The 20,392-nt window shown below is 37.6% G+C and overlaps 2 protein-coding genes across 2 annotated transcripts in view; both read left to right on the top strand.

The window, feature by feature from the left end:
* LOC306991353 (uncharacterized protein) overlaps positions 1 to 20,392 on the top strand; it is a 167,004-nt gene that overhangs the window by 32,013 nt on the left and 114,599 nt on the right.
* Positions 5,076 to 18,782, top strand: LOC306991304 (protocadherin beta-7-like; the record flags this gene model as incomplete). The annotated part of the gene is made up of 2 exons (XM_079599035.1): positions 5,076 to 5,709; positions 16,912 to 18,782. The coding sequence occupies exons 1-2, from the start codon at positions 5,160 to 5,162 to the stop codon at positions 18,780 to 18,782; spliced, it is 2,421 nt and encodes an 806-aa protein (XP_079455161.1). The 5' UTR covers positions 5,076 to 5,159.

Raw genomic sequence — 20,392 nt, 5'->3', positions numbered from 1 at the left:
GCAGATCTGAGCTACAATATTCCCGAAGAAACGAAGCGCCAGTATGTGATTGGAAATATAGCCAAGGATCTCAGGGTGGATGTGAAACAATTATCTGCTCGTAAAGCTCGGATAGACACGGAGGACAGCAGCAAACGGTATTGTGATATTAATCTGAATACTGGTGATTTAATAGTGGCAGAGACAATAGACCGAGAAGAGATTTGTGGATCTCGAATGTCCTGCATTCTCAGTTATGAGCTCGTCCTGGAAAACCCTCTTGAAGTACACCGTATAATTCTGAATATTGAAGATATAAATGACAATGCGCCACGATTTGCAAATGAGCGTATTCATTTTGAAATCACAGAATCGGCAGTTAAAGGGCAGCGATTCCGTTTGGATGAGGCTCATGACTCAGATATTGGACATAACGCGGTCAATGGATATTCACTAGAGAGAAACAAGCATTTTGTTTTAAATGTTCACGATAGTGCAGATGGAGGGAAATACGCAGAACTCGTGTTGGAAAAGGAGCTGGATCGTGAACAGCAGAAGGAGATAGATATGATCCTCACAGCCACTGATGGTGGTTCACCGCAGATATCTGGCACTGCTGTCATACACATCACTGTTCTAGATGCCAATGATAATGTCCCAGTATTTAGTCAGCCTGTTTATAAGGTCACTCTGGCTGAAAATACTCCTTCAGGAACAGAAATAATCAGAGTGAGCGCCACTGATGCTGATGAAGGTCCAAACGGGGAAGTGACGTATGAATTCAGCAGAATTTCAGAGAAAACTGCTAAATTGTTTTCTATTGATAAAACAACTGGACAAATTGTGGTGATTGGAGATATTGATTATGAAAATGAAAGGAACTATGAAGTTGGAATTCAAGCCAAAGATGCATCTGGATTGGCATCGACTGCTAAAGTTATCATAGATATAACTGATGTTAATGATAATCCACCTAGAATCATCCTTAAATCTTTGAATAACCCGATACCTGAAAACTCTGAGCCAGGCACTGAAGTGGGAATCATTAATGTTCAAGACAAAGACTCAGGAGAAAACCGACAGATTCGTTGCTCTGTTCAGCAAAATGTTCCTTTTAAACTGAACCCATCTGTTAAAAACTATTTCTCTCTAGTAACTACAAAAGCTCTAGACCGAGAGAAAGAATCTGATTACAACATTACCATCACAGCCACAGATGGAGGATCTCCACCATTATCCACATCCATGACAATTCATTTATTTGTCTCAGATGTGAATGACAATCCTCCTGTATTTGAGCAGCAGACATACAGTGCTTATATAAGTGAAAATAACAAACCAGGAACTTCTGTTTGTTCTGTCAGTGCAAATGACCCAGACTGGAGACAGAACGGGACTGTACTGTACTCTCTGGTACCCAGTGAAGTCAATGGGGTCCCAGTGTCCTCATTTCTATCTGTTAATGGAGATACAGGGGTGATTCATTCTGTGAGATCATTTGACTATGAGCAGTTCAGAAACTTCAGTGTCAAAGTTGTTGCCAGAGACAATGGTTCTCCTCCGCTCAGCAGTAACGTGACTGTGAAAGTCTTCATAACAGATGAGAATGATAACTCTCCACAGATATTATACCCTGTTCCAGATGGAAAGTCTTTAATGACTGAAATGGTCCCTAAAGCGTCTCTCTCAGGCTCTCTGGTCTCCAAGGTGATCGCTGTAGATGCTGACTCTGGACAGAACGCATGGCTGTCCTATCAGATCTTGAAATCTACTGATCCGGGACTTTTCTCCATTGGTCTCCATAGTGGAGAGATCAAAACACAACGAGACATTTCTGAATCTGACAATATGAAGCAGAACCTTGTTATTTCAGTGAAGGATAACGGTCAGCCCTCTCTGTCTACAACCTGTGCTGTGAATTTACTGATTTCTGACAACCTTTCTGAAGTTCCTGAACTTAAAGATATGACTCATGACGACAGCAACTCTAAATTAACGTCATACTTGATCATTGCATTAGTTTCCGTGTGCACCTTCTTCCTGACGTTCATCATACTGATCTTGGCAGTGAAGTTTTGTCACAGGAGAAAGCCCAGACTGTTGTTTGATGGAGCAGTTGCTGTTCCCAGCGCCTATCTGCCTCCCAACTATGCAGAGGTGGATGGAGCAGGAACTCTCCGCAGCTCTTACAATTATGACGCGTATCTAACCACAGGCTCGCGCACAAGTGACTTCAAGTTTGTGAGATCGTATAATGAAAACACGCTTCCTTTTGGTGGGACTCTAAAAAATGAAGACAGCATTCAGTTTGGCTCGAGCATGATAACACTAGATGTTACTGGAATTGAAGATGAGGTAAGAGAGGCTTAACTCCTCTGGATCCACCTTTATAGCTATTTCCTGGTGTCTATGTTATAATTTAATATATACAGTCATGGCCAAAATTGTTGGCACCCCTGGTAAATATGATCAAAACTGGCTGTAAAAAATAAATCTGCATTGTTTATCCTTTTGATCTTTCATTCAAAAAATTGCCAAAATTCTAACCTTTCATTGAAGCAAGAGAATTGAAAGTGGGGCTAAATCACATTATGAAATAAATGTTTTTCTCCAAAACATGTTGACCATAATTATTGGCACCCTTTTATTAAATACTTTTTGCAACCTCCTTTTGCCAAGATAACAGCTCTGAGTCTTCTCCTATAATGCCTGATGAGTTTGGAGAACACCTGACAAGAGATCAGAGACCATTCCTCCACACAGAATCTCTCCAGATCCTTCAGATTCCCAGATCCATGTTGGTGCTTCTTCTCTTCAGTTCAGCCCACTCATCTTCTATAGGGTTCAGGCCAGGGACTGGGATGGCCATTGCAGATCTTGGTTTTGTGCTCAGTGACCCATTTTTGTTTTGATTTTGATATTTGTTTTTGGATCACTGTCCTGTTGGAAGATCCAAACATGGCCCGTTATAAGATTTCTAGCCCCGGCTGTTAGGTTTCGATTTTTTATCTGTTGGTATTTGATCCAATCCATGATGCCATGTATCTGAACAAGATGTCCTGGACCTCTGGCAGAAAATTAGGCCCACAGCAGTAAATATACAGCAGAGTATTTCATTTTACACATGGGGTACTTTTTTATCCCTGTGTGCACCAAACCCATCTTAAGTGTTTGCTGCCAAAAAAGCTATTTTTTTGGTTCCTCTGTCCATAGAACGTTTGAAAAGTACCTGACACTACTAGCACTTCAAACGGGACGGGTTCTATGGTCAGATGAAACAAAAAAATAGCTTTTTTGGCAGCAAACACTTAAGATGGGTTTGGTGCACACAGGGATAAAAAAGTACCCCATGTGTAAAATGAAATACTCTGCTGTATCTTTACTGCTGTGGGCCTAATTTTCTGCCAGAGGTCCAGGACATCTTGTTCAGATACATGGCATCATGGATTGGATCAAATACCAACAGATAAAAAATCAAAACCTAACAGACTGTGCTAGAAATCTTATAACGGGCCATGTTTGGATCTTCCAACAGGACAGTGATCCAAAAACAAATATCAAAATCAAAACAAAAATGGGTCACTGAGCACAAAACCAAGATCTGCAATGGCCATCCCAGTCCCTGGCCTGAACCCTATAGAAAATGAGTGGGCTGAACTGAAGAGAAGAAGCACCAACATGGATCTGGGAATCTGCAGGATCTGGAGAGATTCTGTATGGAGGAATGGTCTCTGATCTCTTGTCAGGTGTTCTCCAAACTCATCAGGCATTATAGGAGAAGACTCAGAGCTGTTATCTTGGCAAAAGGAGGTTGCAAAAAGTATTTAATAAAAGGGTGCCAATAATTGTGGCCAACGTGTTTTGGAGAAAAACATTTATTTCATAATGTGATTTAGCCCCACTTTCAATTCTCTTGCTTCAATGAAAGGTTAGAATTTTGGCAATTTTTTGAATGAAAGATCAAAAGGATAAACAATGCAGATTTATTTTTTACAGCCAGTTTTGATCATATTTACCAGGGGTGCCAACAATTTTGGCCATGACTGTATATATATATATATATATATATATATATATATATATAATATATATATATATATATATACATTAATTATGTCAGCTACTTCCTTTTAAATCGGTTCTTGTTTAAACTTTCTGGGTGGTTGTTTATGAAAACCTCATAACTTATTACAAGTTTCTGTATTACAATACTCTCAGCTCTCTTCACTTATTGCCTTTCATGTGAAGCTGAATATAAAACAGAATTTATCACAGCTATAGTAAAAACTGCTTAAGTGGACCAGAATGAATGTTTGACTAGTTTTTAGTATAATAATTTAGTACATTATCAGCACACCGTTATCAGTGTCTGGATGACAGAATATTACGTTGCATTGATTCATTTTTGACAAGATACATTGTTTTATTTTTTGAGGTTATACTCTGCCTATTTATTTTCCTTAATCTTTGTTAATGAGCCATTTCAGTCTTTAATATTTAATGTCATATTATCCAATACTTTTCTTAACCAGTATTTGGGTTGTGCATTTAAACCCCTTTATATCTAACTATTTGTGAGTCGGTTTATATAATTTTCTGTACAGCAGGTTAGTTATAATGTACTAACGGACTACGTTTAATTAAAAATTATTATAAAAATAAATTCGTTCCTTTATTTAAAAAAAGGATTATCTATTTTATGCAATATTGAATTCAGAATTACTTCAGTATTTCCTTACCTAATCTGTCTTTGAGGTTCTTCGTTTTCAGCACCACGTGTCTGGACAGCGCCAGCTCAACGTTGTACTGGTGCACTGAAGACGTGACCTTTTTCAATTACTTTTCAAATTAATGTATTACTAAGTAAATAATTATTTCACAATAACAAGCTTTGAAATAACTCAAACTTTTACTTATAGTTGATGTCTTAAATATTTTCATTAAATACTCAAATGATGCAATGAACAAAAAATGCTCACAGTGTCGCTATTCACCAAGAGTGCAGACTGATGCGTCTCTCCTCCCACACTTAATACATGCAGTATGAGCTCTGTCTGGTAGAATAAACGCCGCACAAAATGGAGTAAGTCCGTCGATGCCGAGAGAACTAGGCCTATTTGAACATCATCCGTCAAAGATTATTTATGACCAGGTGAAACAGCAAATACCGATTTAAAAAAATGGAATACAGAATATTTCTAGTTCCTTTCTTTGCGTTTTTCGTGGCTCTCCTTCTGTTTCCTCTGAGAATCGTCTGTGCAGATCTGAGCTACAATATTCCAGAAGAAACGAAGCGCCAGTATGTGATTGGAAATATAGCCAAGGATCTCAGGGTGGATGTGAAACAATTATCTGCTCGTAAAGCTCGGATAGACACGGAGGACAGCAGCAAACGGTATTGTGATATTAATCTGAATACTGGTGATTTAATCGTGGCAGAGACAATAGACCGAGAAGAGCTTTGTGGTTCTCGAATGTCCTGCATTCTCAGTTATGAGCTCGTCCTGGAAAACCCTCTTGAAGTACACCGTATAATTGTGCAAATTCAGGATATAAATGACAATGTGCCACGATTTCCAAATGAGCGTATTCATTTTGAAATTACCGAATCGGCAGTTAAAGGGCAGCGATTCCGTTTGCATGAGGCTCATGACTCAGATATCGGACATAACGCGGTCAATGGATATTCACTGGAGAGAAACAAGCATTTTGCTTTGAATGTTCATGATAGTGCAGATGGAGGGAAATACGCAGAACTCGTGTTGGAAAAGGAGCTGGATCGTGAACAGCAGAAGGAGATAGATATGATCCTCACAGCCACTGATGGTGGTTCACCGCAGAGATCTGGCACTGCTGTCATACACATCACTGTTCTAGATGCCAATGATAATGTCCCAGTATTTAGTCAGCCTGTTTATAAGGTTACTCTGGCTGAAAATACTCCTTCAGGAACAGAAATAATCAGAGTGAGCGCCACTGATGCTGATGAAGGTCCAAACGGGGAAGTGACGTATGAATTCAGCAGAATATCAGATAAAGCTGTACAATTATTTTCTATTGATAAAATAACAGGACAAATTGTGGTGATTGGAGAAATTGATTATGAAAATGAAAAAAACTATGAAATGGGAATTCATGCCCAAGACACATTTGGGTTGTCATCGACTGCTAAAGTTATCATAGATATAACTGATGTTAATGATAATCCACCTAGAATCATCCTTAAATCTTTGAATAACCCGATACCTGAAAACTCTGAGCCAGGCACTGAAGTGGGAATCATTAATGTTCAAGACAAAGACTCAGGAGAAAACCGACAGATTCGTTGCTCTGTTCAGCAAAATGTTCCTTTCAAACTGAACCCATCTGTTAAAAACTATTTCTCTCTAGTAACTACAAAAGCTCTAGACCGAGAGAAAGAATCTGATTACAACATTACCATCACAGCCACAGATGGAGGATCTCCACCATTATCCACATCCATGACAATTCATTTATTTGTCTCAGATGTGAATGACAATCCTCCTGTATTTGAGCAGCAGACATACAGTGCTTATATAAGTGAAAATAACAAACCAGGAACTTCTGTTTGTTCTGTCAGTGCAAATGACCCAGACTGGAGACAGAACGGGACTGTACTGTACTCTCTGGTACCCAGTGAAGTCAATGGGGTCCCAGTGTCCTCATTTCTATCTGTTAATGGAGACACAGGGGTGATTCATGCTGTAAGATCATTTGACTATGAGCAGTTCAGAAACTTTAGTGTCAAAGTTGTTGCCAGAGACAATGGTTCTCCTCCGCTCAGCAGTAACGTGACTGTGAAAGTCTTCATAACAGATGAGAATGATAACTCTCCACAGATATTATACCCTGTTCCAGATGGAAAGTCTGTAATGACTGAAATGGTCCCTAAAGCGTCTCTCTCGGGCTCTCTGGTCTCCAAGGTGATCGCTGTAGATGCTGACTCTGGACAGAACGCATGGCTGTCCTATCAGATCTTGAAATCTACTGATCCGGGACTTTTCTCCATTGGTCTCCATAGTGGAGAGATCAAAACACAACGAGACATTTCTGAATCTGACAATATGAAGCAGAACCTTGTTATTCCAGTGAAGGATAACGGTCAGCCCTCTCTGTCTACAACCTGTGCTGTGAATTTACTGATTTCTGACAACCTTTCTGAAGTTCCTGAACTTAAAGATATGACTTATGAGGACAGCAACTCTAAATTAACGTCATACTTGATCATTGCATTAGTTTCCGTGTGCACCTTCTTCCTGACGTTCATCATACTGATCTTGGCAGTGAAGTTTTGTCACAGGAGAAAGCCCAGACTGTTGTTTGATGGAGCAGTTGCTGTTCCCAGCGCCTATCTGCCTCCCAACTATGCAGAGGTGGATGGAGCAGGAACTCTCCGCAGCTCTTACAATTATGACGCGTATCTAACCACAGGCTCGCGCACAAGTGACTTCAAGTTTGTGAGATCTTATAATGAAAACACGCTTCCTTTTGGTGGGACTCTAAAAAATGAAGACAGCATTCAGTTTGGCTCGAGCATGATAACACTAGATGTTACTGGAAATGAAGATGAGGTAAGAGAGGTTTCAGTCCTCTGGACACTCTTTTATAATTACATTTTATGGTGTCTCCTTCGATTAAACATTTGGGGAAATAATATCCCCGACTGTATTAACGCGGTTCCAGTTTAAAGAAAATACTTTGGGTGGTAATTTTAAAAAAAACATTTTTTTTCATATTATCTTATCTATCAAATGCTTTTGCCACTGCTGATGAAAACAATTGAAATGGTGCATAAAGTTTTGGATCTCACAAATGCCTTCCTACACACCTTTAACAGTACTTGAATGCTGTTATCATAGTTTTTGAGGAATTTATCTGCATTTTGCTTTTATTTTACTATTATAGCAGTCGTCAAAAGTGTTTTGAAAAAAAAATATGGCATTGGATTGTAAAGTTGTGTATTTGATCTCTGCCAGATTTAACAGTTTATTGCTATATTTTGTTGTTGTTCTTCTCTAAAAAAATTTGTTTATTCAAAAAACGTAGATGGTCTACAAGTGTTTGAATAATTTACTTTGAGGCTGATAGTACAATCTACATATGTTAAATCTTACTAAATAACTAAGTTTGTTTGAAGCGGTGAATAAAAAAAAATAGCCTCTCTTTTCTTTTAAAACGTATTTGCGCGTTTGTATTATATTTAAAAGTTACGTAAGTGCTTTCTTGTCCAATGTCTTTGAGGTCATCAAGTTTCAGCACCACACGCACGAACAGCGACTTTTTCTCCGAATGCGAGGCATTTTGTGTTCCTTTCCAATATATAGATGTATGTAAATTGGTATTTTACAAAAATACGCGTTGAAAAATTCAAGACTTCATTTTACTCACTGTTGTCATTTGATTAAATATAAAGATGCAATGAACAGAAAAATGCTCACAGTGTCGCTATTCACCAAGAGTGCAGACTGATGCGTCTCTCCTCCCACACTTAATGTTTGCAGTATGAGCTCTGTCTGGTAGAATAAACGCCGCACAAAATGGAGTAACCGTCCGTCGACGCCGATATAATTATTAGAAAATCATCCTTCAAAGATTATATACTGTTGGACAGGTGCAACATCAAGTCTTCAAAAATGAGATACATACTTTTTTCAGGTCCTTTGTTTAAGTGTTTCGTGGCTCTCCTTCTGTTTCCTCTGAGAATCGTCTGTGCAGATCTGAGCTACGATATTCCGGAAGAAACGAAGCGCCAGTATGTGATTGGAAATTTAGCCAAGGATCTCAGGATGGATGTGAAACAATTATCTGCTCGTAAAGCTCGGATAGACACGGAGGACAGCAGCAAACGGTATTGTGATATTAATCTGAATACTGGTGATTTAATCGTGGCAGAGACAATAGACCGAGAGGAGATTTGTGGATCTCGAATGTCCTGCATTCTCAGTTATGAGCTCGTCCTGGAAAACCCTCTTGAAGTGCACAGAATAATTCTGCAAATTCAGGATATAAATGATAATGCGCCACAATTTCCAAATGACCGTTTTAATTTTGAAATTAGAGAATCAGCAGATAAAGGGCAGCGATTCCGTTTGCATGAGGCTCATGACTCAGATATTGGACATAACGCGGTCAATAGATATTCACTGGAGAGAAACAAACATTTTGTTTTGGATATTCATGATAGTGCAGATGGAGGGAAATACGCAGAACTCGTGTTGGAAAAGGAGCTGGATCGTGAACAGCAGAAGGAGATAGATATGATCCTCACAGCCACTGATGGTGGTTCACCGCAGAGATCTGGCACTGCTGTCATACACATCACTGTTCTAGATGCCAATGATAATGTCCCAGTATTTAGTCAGCCTGTTTATAAGGTCACTCTGGCTGAAAATACTCCTTCAGGAACAGAAATAATCAGAGTGAGCGCCACTGATGCTGATGAAGGTCCAAACGGGGAAGTGACGTATGAATTCAGCAGACTGTCAGATAAGAATGCAAAATTGTTTTCTATTGATAAAATAACTGGACAAATTGTAGTTACTGGAGAGATTGATTATGAAAGTGAACGAAACTATGAAATGGGAATTCATGCTCAAGATGCATCTGGATTGGCATCAACTGCTAAAGTTATCATAGATATAACTGATGTTAATGATAATCCACCTAGAATCATCCTTAAATCTTTGAATAACCCGATACCTGAAAACTCCGAGCCAGGCACTGAAGTGGGAATCATTAATGTTCAAGACAAAGACTCAGGAGAAAACCGACAGATTCGTTGCTCTGTTCAGCAAAATGTTCCTTTCAAACTGAACCCATCTGTTAAAAACTATTTCTCTCTAGTAACTACAAAAGCTCTAGACCGAGAGAAAGAATCTGATTACAACATTACCATCACAGCCACAGATGGAGGATCTCCACCATTATCCACATCCATGACAATTCATTTATTTGTCTCAGATGTGAATGACAATCCTCCTGTATTTGAGCAGCAGACATACAGTGCTTATATAAGAGAAAATAACAAACCAGGAACTTCTGTTTGTTCTGTCAGTGCAAATGACCCAGACTGGAGACAGAACGGGACTGTACTGTACTCTCTGGTACCCAGTGAAGTCAATGGGGTCCCAGTGTCCTCATTTCTATCTGTTAATGGAGATACAGGGGTGATTCATGCTGTAAGATCATTTGACTATGAGCAGTTCAGAAACTTTAGTGTCAAAGTTGTTGCCAGAGACAATGGTTCTCCTCCGCTCAGCAGTAACGTGACTGTGAAAGTCTTCATAACAGATGAGAATGATAACTCTCCACAGATATTATACCCTGTTCCAGATGGAAAGTCTTTAATGACTGAAATGGTCCCTAAAGCGACTCTCTCAGGCTCTCTGGTCTCCAAGGTGATCGCTGTAGATGCTGACTCTGGACAGAACGCATGGCTGTCCTATCAGATCTTGAAATCTACTGATCCGGGACTTTTCTCCATTGGTCTCCATAGTGGAGAGATCAAAACACAACGAGACATTTCTGAATCTGACAATATGAAGCAGAACCTTGTTATTTCAGTGAAGGATAACGGTCAGCCCTCTCTGTCTACAACCTGTGCTGTGAATTTACTGATTTCTGACAACCTTTCTGAAGTTCCTGAACTTAAAGATATGACTTATGAGGACAGCAACTCTAAATTAACATCATACTTGATCATTGCATTAGTTTCCGTGTGCACCTTCTTCCTGACGTTCATCATACTGATCTTGGCAGTGAAGTTTTGTCACAGGAGAAAGCCCAGACTGTTGTTTGATGGAGCAGTTGCTGTTCCCAGCGCCTATCTGCCTCCCAACTATGCAGAGGTGGATGGAGCAGGAACTCTCCCCAGCTCTTACAATTATGACGCGTATCTAACCACAGGCTCGCGCACAAGTGACTTCAAGTTTGTGAGATCGTATAATGAAAACACGCTTCCTTTTGATGGAACTCTAAAAAATGAAGACAGCATTCAGTTTGGCTCGAGCATGATAACACTAGATGTTACTGGAAATGAAGATGAGGTAAGAGAGGCTTCACTTCTCTGGACTGTCTTTTATAAGGTTTACTGTTTATCCTGGTGATGATGTTGATAATACATTTTGTCAATATATTTTCATGAACAATATTAGTCACTCCAATAATGTAATTCTTGTTGAGACAAAGTTTATTCTCCCAATGGTAATTCATGAGAGTGTCACATTACATTACATATTTTAGTTTGATATGATATCACCTCTCATTCCTCCCAGTTTCACTTCAGTATATGTATTAAACGCTTTTGCTACTGTTAAGGTGGTGGTGGTTCTGGTGGTGGTGCTGGCTTATTTTGCTTTATTACCAGACTCAATATTTGGCTCGTTCTTACATAGTAGAGCACGTTCGCACATGCGCAGTCTTCAAAAACGGTGCTTTAAATCTCTTGACAAACTAAAAGACGTAAATTACATTTGTATGTATTCTAAATAAATAACACGTGTTGTACTGAATGTCAGCTTGCTTATTTTGCTTAAGATAAGGATTTATTCAGTCTACATCTCATGTAAACTAGAATCTATGCTTCTAACCACAGCTCGAGAGCTGTCTTTACAACTATACAAGTTTGCGATGCTGTTCGCGAACGTTCGTTTGAACGATGGTTTCGGGAAACACCAAATCGTTGAACTATGCTGATAACGACGGAACTTGCGACCATGGTTGGCTAACGATGCTTTCGGGAAACGCACCCCAGAATAGTCGATCGGCAGGAGCAGGATTGGGCACCCCTGCTATAGAGCATGTATCACTCTGTTGCCTTAGTAAAATGCACGACATCAAGTTTTTATTTTTATTTTTTATTTTTTATGTCATTTTCTATTGTATCTTTGAATGCCAGGGGTTTAAGAGAAAACGTTAAGCGTAAGGCTTTGTTTTTGTCTACTAAGCGGTTTAATAATGACTTGGTATTTTTTCAAGAATCTCACTCTATTGCCTCTGATGTTAATTTTTGGAGATCACAATGGGGTAGTGATATTTGGATGTCTCATGGAACAGAACACTCAGCAGGGGTTTCTTGCCTGAAAAATAATTATAGAGGTGATGTTTTGCACTGTGATAAAAAATGGCCACTTTATAGGCTTAATTTTTAAATGTTTTAGTGTAATTTTTACAGTAGTTGATATTTATGGATATAATTGTAAATCTGATAATGACCAGTTATTATCTTTGTTGGAGGAAAGGCTTACACATTGGTTATCCAAATTTCCTGATTCGTATTTAATAATAGGGGATGATTTCAATGTTGTTTTAAATGAATCAAAAGATAGGTTGCCACAAAAACAACCTTCAAATTTAAATAGTAATTTAAAATTGTTTATGGACATATTTGATCTGATTGACATATGGAGAGAGAAAAATTTAGATAATATTGTGTACTTGGAGTAACAATGATGGCTCTAGAGTCTAGACGTTCCATGATTGATTTTTGGCTTGTCTCTAACCATTTTGATGGGAACAATATTTGAGTTAATGTTATGGTAACACCATAAACTGACCATAAGGCCATATTAATCAAAATTAATATTTCTCCAAACACAAATTGTAACAAGTGTCATTCATACTGGAAATTTTATATAGTTCTTTGCTTAAAGGGGTGGATAATGCCCTTTTCACAAGATGTAAAATACGTATTTGATGTCCCCAGAGTGTGTATGTGAAGTTTTAGTTCAAAATACCCCACAGATATTTTTATATAGCATGTTAAAATTGTCACTTTTTGAGGGTGAGCAAAAACGCACCGTTTTGTGTCTGTTCCTTTAAATGCAAATGAGCTGCTGCTCGTGGCACAGAGGGCGGAGCTTCAAGAGCTTGTACTTACACTGATATGCACTTAAAATTTCAAAAACTTTTAGCTTTTTATGTTCAACCAGATTCAGATAAAGATGGAGAGACTTAAGAAGAAGTGTCAACATGTAGAATGGAACAGGACATTTCTGAATGGTTAGTTGATGAATTTATGTAGTTGATGTGGAGTTATCTTCTTGTCATTGATTAGCATATTCTGTCTTGATAATCTATAAATCTATTTCAGGGGGCGGGTTTCTGTAAATTCTAGGGTTGGTGATGTCACTAACCCTGGAGGAATGTTTTGTAGTCCCTACCAGCCGTTTGTTGTAGTCCTTAAAAAGCAATTTCTTTCAAATAAAATATCTCCCTTTGCTTTGAACTTTGAGCGTTGTAACTTTTCAGATGTTGTTTATGTTCAAACAGCAACATTACACACTAACTAAAGTTAAACAAGTGAAATCATAATCAACCACCCCTTTAAATTGAGTGCTGTTAAATCCAGGAATTGGAAAAACTCAATTATTATTGGATTAAAGCCAAAAAGGAAGGTTTGTTTAGTCATAATTGGGAATTATTAAAATTGGAAATTGGAAAATATTTCAGGAAGTTTAGTAGCACATTAGTTAAATCACAACGTCTTATGGAAGAGAATGTTGTTAGTGAAATCTTCGTGAAAGGTCTAGTGAAAAGCAAAAATGGTTAGAGCATGGAGAGCAGATGTCTGCTTATTTCTTTAAACTTGAAAAGTCGAGGGCTAAACTAAATTATCTTTCTAAAATGCATATTAATGGATCTATTACAGATAATTTTTACATGTTTCTAGCTTTTGCTATAATTATTACTCTAATTTATACACTTCTAAATTCAGTGAGCATAATATAACATCTTTTTGTAAACCTTTTAAGAATGTAAAAACAATTACTGAAGAGGACCAAAAGTTATTTGATTTTCCAATAACTATTACGGAAAATTAAGCAAGCTATTGAACGTTTAAAATGTAATAAATCACCCGGTAACGATGGAATTATCACGGAGTTCTATAAGTAGTTTTCTGAGATTCTTGCCCCCTTTCTTTTTTAAGTATACTCTGAAAGCTTGTGCTCACAACTTCCTACAACCATGACGCAAGGTTTAATGAAAGATGTGTTATTATAATTGATAATTGGAGACCCATTAGTCTGTTGAATAATGACTATAAAATATTTGCTCATGTCTTTGCCCAAAGGTTCAAATTGGTTTTAGATTCCATTATTGACAAAAATAAATCTGGGTTTATGAGAAACAGACATATATTTAATAATATCAGACTAATTTTTTATCTTATTGATTATTCTGACCTTATAAAAGATGATAGCTTTATACTTTTTTAAAGATTTTTTCAAAGCCTTTGATTCTGTTGAGCATTCTTTTATTTTTTACTGTTTAGAACACTTTGGGTTTGGGGCTTATTTCTGTAATGCCATGAAAACTCTTTATGCAGGTGGAAATAGTTCTGTGAGATTAAACAATGGCACTACACAAAGATTGTATCTGGAAAGAGGAGTTAGGCAATGTCGGCCAGTTTCTGTTTACTTCTTTCTCATTGTTTCTCAGGCGTTTTGTCCCTTCATTAAATCATGCAAGATAAAAGGAATTCAAGTTGAAGAGAGAAGTGTCCTGATAAGTCAGTTGGCTGATGACACAGCTCTTTTCTTGAAAAATGTTGATCAAATTCAGTCAGCTGTCAAGTTCATATAATTGTTTTTCCAGTGGCTCAGGTCTCTGCCTTAATTTACAAAAATGTGAACTGTTTGCTTTAAGAAGTTGCCATACCAGAACAATTTGTAATATTCCTGTAAAGGATGCTCCAACTTATTTGAGCATGGTTATTACTAAAAATGAGCAGGAGAGAATCTCACACAATTTTGAACCTGTGATTAAAAAAGTAAAGACCAGATTTAATATTTGGTTACAGAGGGACTTGTCTCTCAAACATTGTGTTCTGCTGGCTAAAGCTGAAGGTTTTTCTAGACTTACTTATGTAGCTACCTCGATACATTCAGATGATAAAATAAATAAGATAATCGATCAAATAATGCTGAACTTTTTGTGGAAAAAAACTTATTCATATTAGGAAATCTGTAATTGTTAATTCATATAAAAAGAGTGGACTTGATTCTATTTATTTATATTTTTTAAAATCTATTTTAAACAACACTTTCAAAATTAACTGGTTGAAATATTTTCTAAAAAAACACAAATTCTAAATCTGTTTTTGACAAACTTGGTGGCCTTTCATTTTTTGGCTTGGAAGTTAATTTACAAGCATAATTTTCCACCAAATCATTATTACATCTGGAATAGTTCGGGTGTTGTCTTCGGGTATTTCATACTCTAAACGTGTCTTTATTGCATCTAGCTGATACGTTCTGTTGTGAAGTTTGTTTTTCGACAAGCAAACATAATAATAAGACTATACGTTCTGTTTTTCAAAAAGAAGTAGTGATAAACCACATGTCATTTCTTATTGGTCAAGGTTCATTGGAACTATTAATTAGAGTAAGGTTACCTAATAAATATATTATTACAAATAAGGTCAAGGAAATTTCATTTAAGATATTGCACAAATTTTACCCCGCTAAACATTTTCTATCCAAGTTTAACAAAGACATAGATAGAACAATTTTTTTTTTTTTTTTTGCAACCAGCAACTGAACGTAATATTTTTTTTGGTACTGTCAATATACAAAGAGGTTATGGTGGGAAGTTTCTAAATGTATTAATGAAAAATTGGAATGCAACTTTCTTTTGTTATAGGAACATGTAATATATATATATATATATATATATATATATATATATATATATTTATTTATTTATTTATTTATTTATTTATTTTTTATATATGAAAAGAGTCTGGAAAATTAAGCGTATATTACTAATCTTGTGATTATATTCGTTAAGTTTCATAGTCATCGGTGTAAAAAAATATATATATATAATATATAAAAAATAATAATAATAAAAAGACCTTTGTTTGAACTGGTGAAAAAGACTTTCCTAAGTACAACGAATTTACTCACTTAATATAAATGTAGGGTTTCGTCACAATGTTCTCAACATATCTGTCTGTGAGTTCATCCGGTTTCAGCACCACATGACCGGACAGCGCCAGTGCTGATTGTAACGAGTTTCCGTTTCTCAGCTTTTAAAGTATAATTCGTTTAAGTGAATAAATATTGCACAGCAACAGGCTTTGAAAAATGTTAAACTTTATTTAGTACATTCCTGTCGTCTTTTAATAGAACACAAGCAAAAATGCAATGAACAGAAACATACTCACAGTGTCGCTATTCACCAAGAGTGCAGACTGGTGCGTCTCTCCTCCCACACTTAATGTATGCAGTATGAGCTCTGTCTGGTAGAATAAACGCCGCACAAAATGGAGTAACAGTCCGTCGATGCCGTTAGAATTATTGGAATGTCATCCTTCAAAGATTAATTACTGTTGGGCAGGTGAATCATCAACAATGAAATACAAATTATTCTCAATCCCTTTCTTTGCGTTTTTCGTGGTTCTCCCTCTGTTTCCTCTGAGAATCGTCTGTGCAGATCTGAGCTACAATATTCAGGAAGAATCGAAGCGCCAGTATGTGATTGGAAATATAGCCAAGGATCTCAGGATGGATGTGAAACAATTATCTGCTCGTAAAGCTCGGATAGACACGGAGGACAGCAGCAAACGGTATTGTGATATTAATCTGAATACTGGTGATTTCATCGTGGCAGAGACAATAGACCGAGAGGAGATTTGTGGATCTCAAATTCCCTGCATTCTCAGTTATGAGCTCGTCCTGGAAACCCCTCTTGAAGTGCACCGTATAATTCTGAATATTGAAGATATAAATGACAATGCGCCACAATTTCCAAGTGACCGTTTTAACTTTGAAATCACCGAATCAGCAGATAAAGGCCAGCGATTCCGTTTGCATGAGGCGCATGACACGGATATCGGTCAAAATGCTATTAATAGCTATTCACTGGAGAAAAATAAAAATTTCATCTTGACCCTACATGATAGTGCAGATGGAGGGAAATACGCAGAACTCGTGTTGGAAAAGGAGCTGGATCGTGAACAGCAGAAGGAGATAGATATGATCCTCACAGCCACTGATGGTGGTTCACCGCAGAGATCTGGCACTGCTGTCATACACATCACTGTTCTAGATGCCAATGATAATGTCCCGGTATTTAGTCAGCCTGTTTATAAGGTCACTCTGGCTGAAAATACTCCTTCAGGAACAGAAATAATCAGAGTGAGCGCCACTGATGCTGATGAAGGTCCAAACGGGGAAGTGACGTATGAATTCAGCAGAATTTCAGAGAAAACTGCTAAATTGTTTTCTATTGATAAAACAACAGGAAAAATTGTGGTGACCGGAGAAATTGATTATGAAAAAGACAAAAAGTACGAAATGGGAATTCATGCCCAAGATGCCTTTGGACTGGCATCGACTGCTAAAGTTATCATAGATATAACTGATGTTAATGATAATCCACCTAGAATCATCCTTAAATCTTTGAATAACCCGATACCTGAAAACTCTGATCCAGGCACTGAAGTGGGAATCATTAATGTTCAAGACAAAGACTCAGGAGAAAACCGACAGATTCGTTGCTCTGTTCAGCAAAATGTTCCTTTCAAACTGAACCCTTCTGTTAAAAACTATTTCTCTCTAGTAACTACAAAAGCTCTAGACCGAGAGAAAGAATCTGATTACAACATTACCATCACAGCCACAGATGGAGGATCTCCACCATTATCCACATCCATGACAATTCATTTATTTGTCTCAGATGTGAATGACAATCCTCCTGTATTTGAGCAGCAGACATACAGTGCTTATATAAGTGAAAATAACAAACCAGGAACTTCTGTTTGTTCTGTCAGTGCAAATGACCCAGACTGGAGACAGAACGGGACTGTACTGTACTCTCTGGTACCCAGTGAAGTCAATGGGGTCCCAGTGTCCTCATTTCTATCTGTTAATGGAGACACAGGGGTGATTCATGCTGTGAGATTATTTGACTATGAGCAGTTCAGAAACTTCAGTGTCAAAGTTGTTGCCAGAGACAATGGTTCTCCTCCGCTCAGCAGTAACGTGACTGTGAAAGTCTTCATAACAGATGAGAATGATAACTCTCCACAGATATTATACCCTGTTCCAGATGGAAAGTCTGTAATGACCGAAATGGTCCCTAAAGCGTCTCTCTCAGGCTCTCTGGTCTCCAAGGTGATCGCTGTAGATGCTGACTCTGGACAGAACGCATGGCTGTCCTATCAGATCTTGAAATCTACTGATCCGGGACTTTTCTCAATCGGTCTCCATAGTGGAGAGATCAAAACACAACGAGACATTTCTGAATCTGACAATATGAAACAGAACCTTGTTATTTCAGTGAAGGATAACGGTCAGCCCTCTCTGTCTACAACCTGTGCTGTGAATTTACTGATTTCTGACAACCTTTCTGAAGTTCCTGAACTTAAAGATATGACTTATGAGGACAGCAACTCTAAATTAACGTCATACTTGATCATTGCATTAGTTTCCGTGTGCACCTTCTTCCTGACGTTCATCATACTGATCTTGGCAGTGAAGTTTTGTCACAGGAGAAAGCCCAGACTGTTGTTTGATGGAGCAGTTGCTGTTCCCAGCGCCTATCTGCCTCCCAACTATGCAGAGGTGGATGGAGCAGGAACTCTCCACAGCTCTTACAATTATGACGCGTATCTAACCACAGGCTCGCGCACAAGTGACTTCAAGTTTGTGAGATCGTATAATGAAAACACGCTTCCTTTTGGTGGGACTCTAAAAAATGAAGACAGCATTCAGTTTGGCTCGAGCATTATAACACTAGATGTTACAGGAATTGAAGATGAGGTAAGAGAGGCTTAACTCCTCTGGACTCCTTTTATATTTTGCATTTTGTGGTGTCTCCGCTGATACATTTTTAAATTATATTAGCATAAATAATACCACTTAATTTAATTAAGGGGGTTCCAGTAAAAAAAAAAAAAAGTGGGGTAAGTTATTTGAAGCTAACACTATACGTATAAATGTATACTATAATCTTTCTTTCTTTTTTACCGCATTTCAAATCTATCAAACGATTTTGCCGCACTACTAATGAAAACAATGTAAATGGTCTATATGGTCGTGAATTTCTGATCTCATAAATGTATTCCTACAAATATTTTACCGTAATTGAAAGCTGCATTCATCTAATCTGGACACAAAAACAAAAGTCTGTTTTTAAGGAATTTCTCTGTATATATATTTTTTTACTATGATATTGTGTTAATGCATAGCGGTCTTCAAACGTGTTTAGAAAAACATAATATGGCATAGCTAGAAAAGTTGTGTATTAGATCTCTGCAATATTTAACAGTTTTTTTACGATATAATTGTGTTGTTGTTTTAGTCTAAATACCAAACTTTTTTTTTTTTTAGTAAGTTTAACGTAGATGGCCTAATTAAGTTGAAATATTTCACTTTGACGCTGATTCAATCTGCACTTACGTTAAGTCTTACTGAATGACTAAATTAGTCTAGTTTGAGATGGGGGATAAAAAGATAAGCTTCCCTTTATTTTAAAATCGAATTCACTCATATATTTAACATGATTTCAAAGCTACATAAGACGTTTCTTGTCCAATGTCTTTGAGGTCATCAGGTTTCAGCACCACACGCACGGACAGCGTCAGCACTATCTGTTGTTTATCGAATGCGTGACATGTAGGCTATATAGTTCCTTTCCAATACGTAGATGTAAATTATTATTTTAGAAAAATACGCGTTGACAAATTTAAGACTTCACTTGGTTATACACTGTCGTCTTTTCGTTAAATACATGAAATATGCAATGAACAGAAAAATGCTCACAGTGTCGCTATTCACCAAGAGTGCAGACTGATGCGTCTCTCCTCTCACACTTAATGTATGCAGTATGAGCTCTGTCTGGTAGAATAAACGCCGCACAAAATGGAGTGACCGTCCGTCGACGCTGAGAGAATTATCCGTCAAAGATTATTTACTGTTGGAAAGGTGCAACATCAAATCTTCAAAAATGGAATACAAATTAATTGCAGTTCCATCCTTTGGGTTTTTCGTGGCTCTCCTTCTGTTTCCTCTGAAAATCGTCTGTGCAGATCTGAGCTACAATATTCCAGAAGAAACGAAGCGCCAGTATGTGATTGGAAATATAGCCAAGGATCTCAGGATGGATGTGAAACAATTATCTGCTCGTAAAGCTCGGATAGACACGGAGGACAGCAGCAAACGGTATTGTGATATTAATCTGAATACTGGTGATTTAATCGTGGCAGAGACAATAGACCGAGAGGAGATTTGTGGATCTCGAATGTCCTGCATTCTCAGTTATGAGCTCGTCCTGGAAAAACCTCTTGAAGTGCACAGAATAATACTGCACATTCAGGATATAAATGACAATGCGCCACGATTTCCAAATGAGCGTATTAATTTTGAAATTAGAGAATCAGCAGATA

This window comes from Phoxinus phoxinus (assembly GCF_949152265.1).
Source record: "Phoxinus phoxinus genome assembly, chromosome: 23".
Lineage (NCBI taxonomy): Eukaryota > Metazoa > Chordata > Actinopteri > Cypriniformes > Leuciscidae > Phoxinus > Phoxinus phoxinus.
Note: the sequence above shows the minus strand (reverse complement) of the source record. Positions and strands in the feature narration are given on the sequence as shown.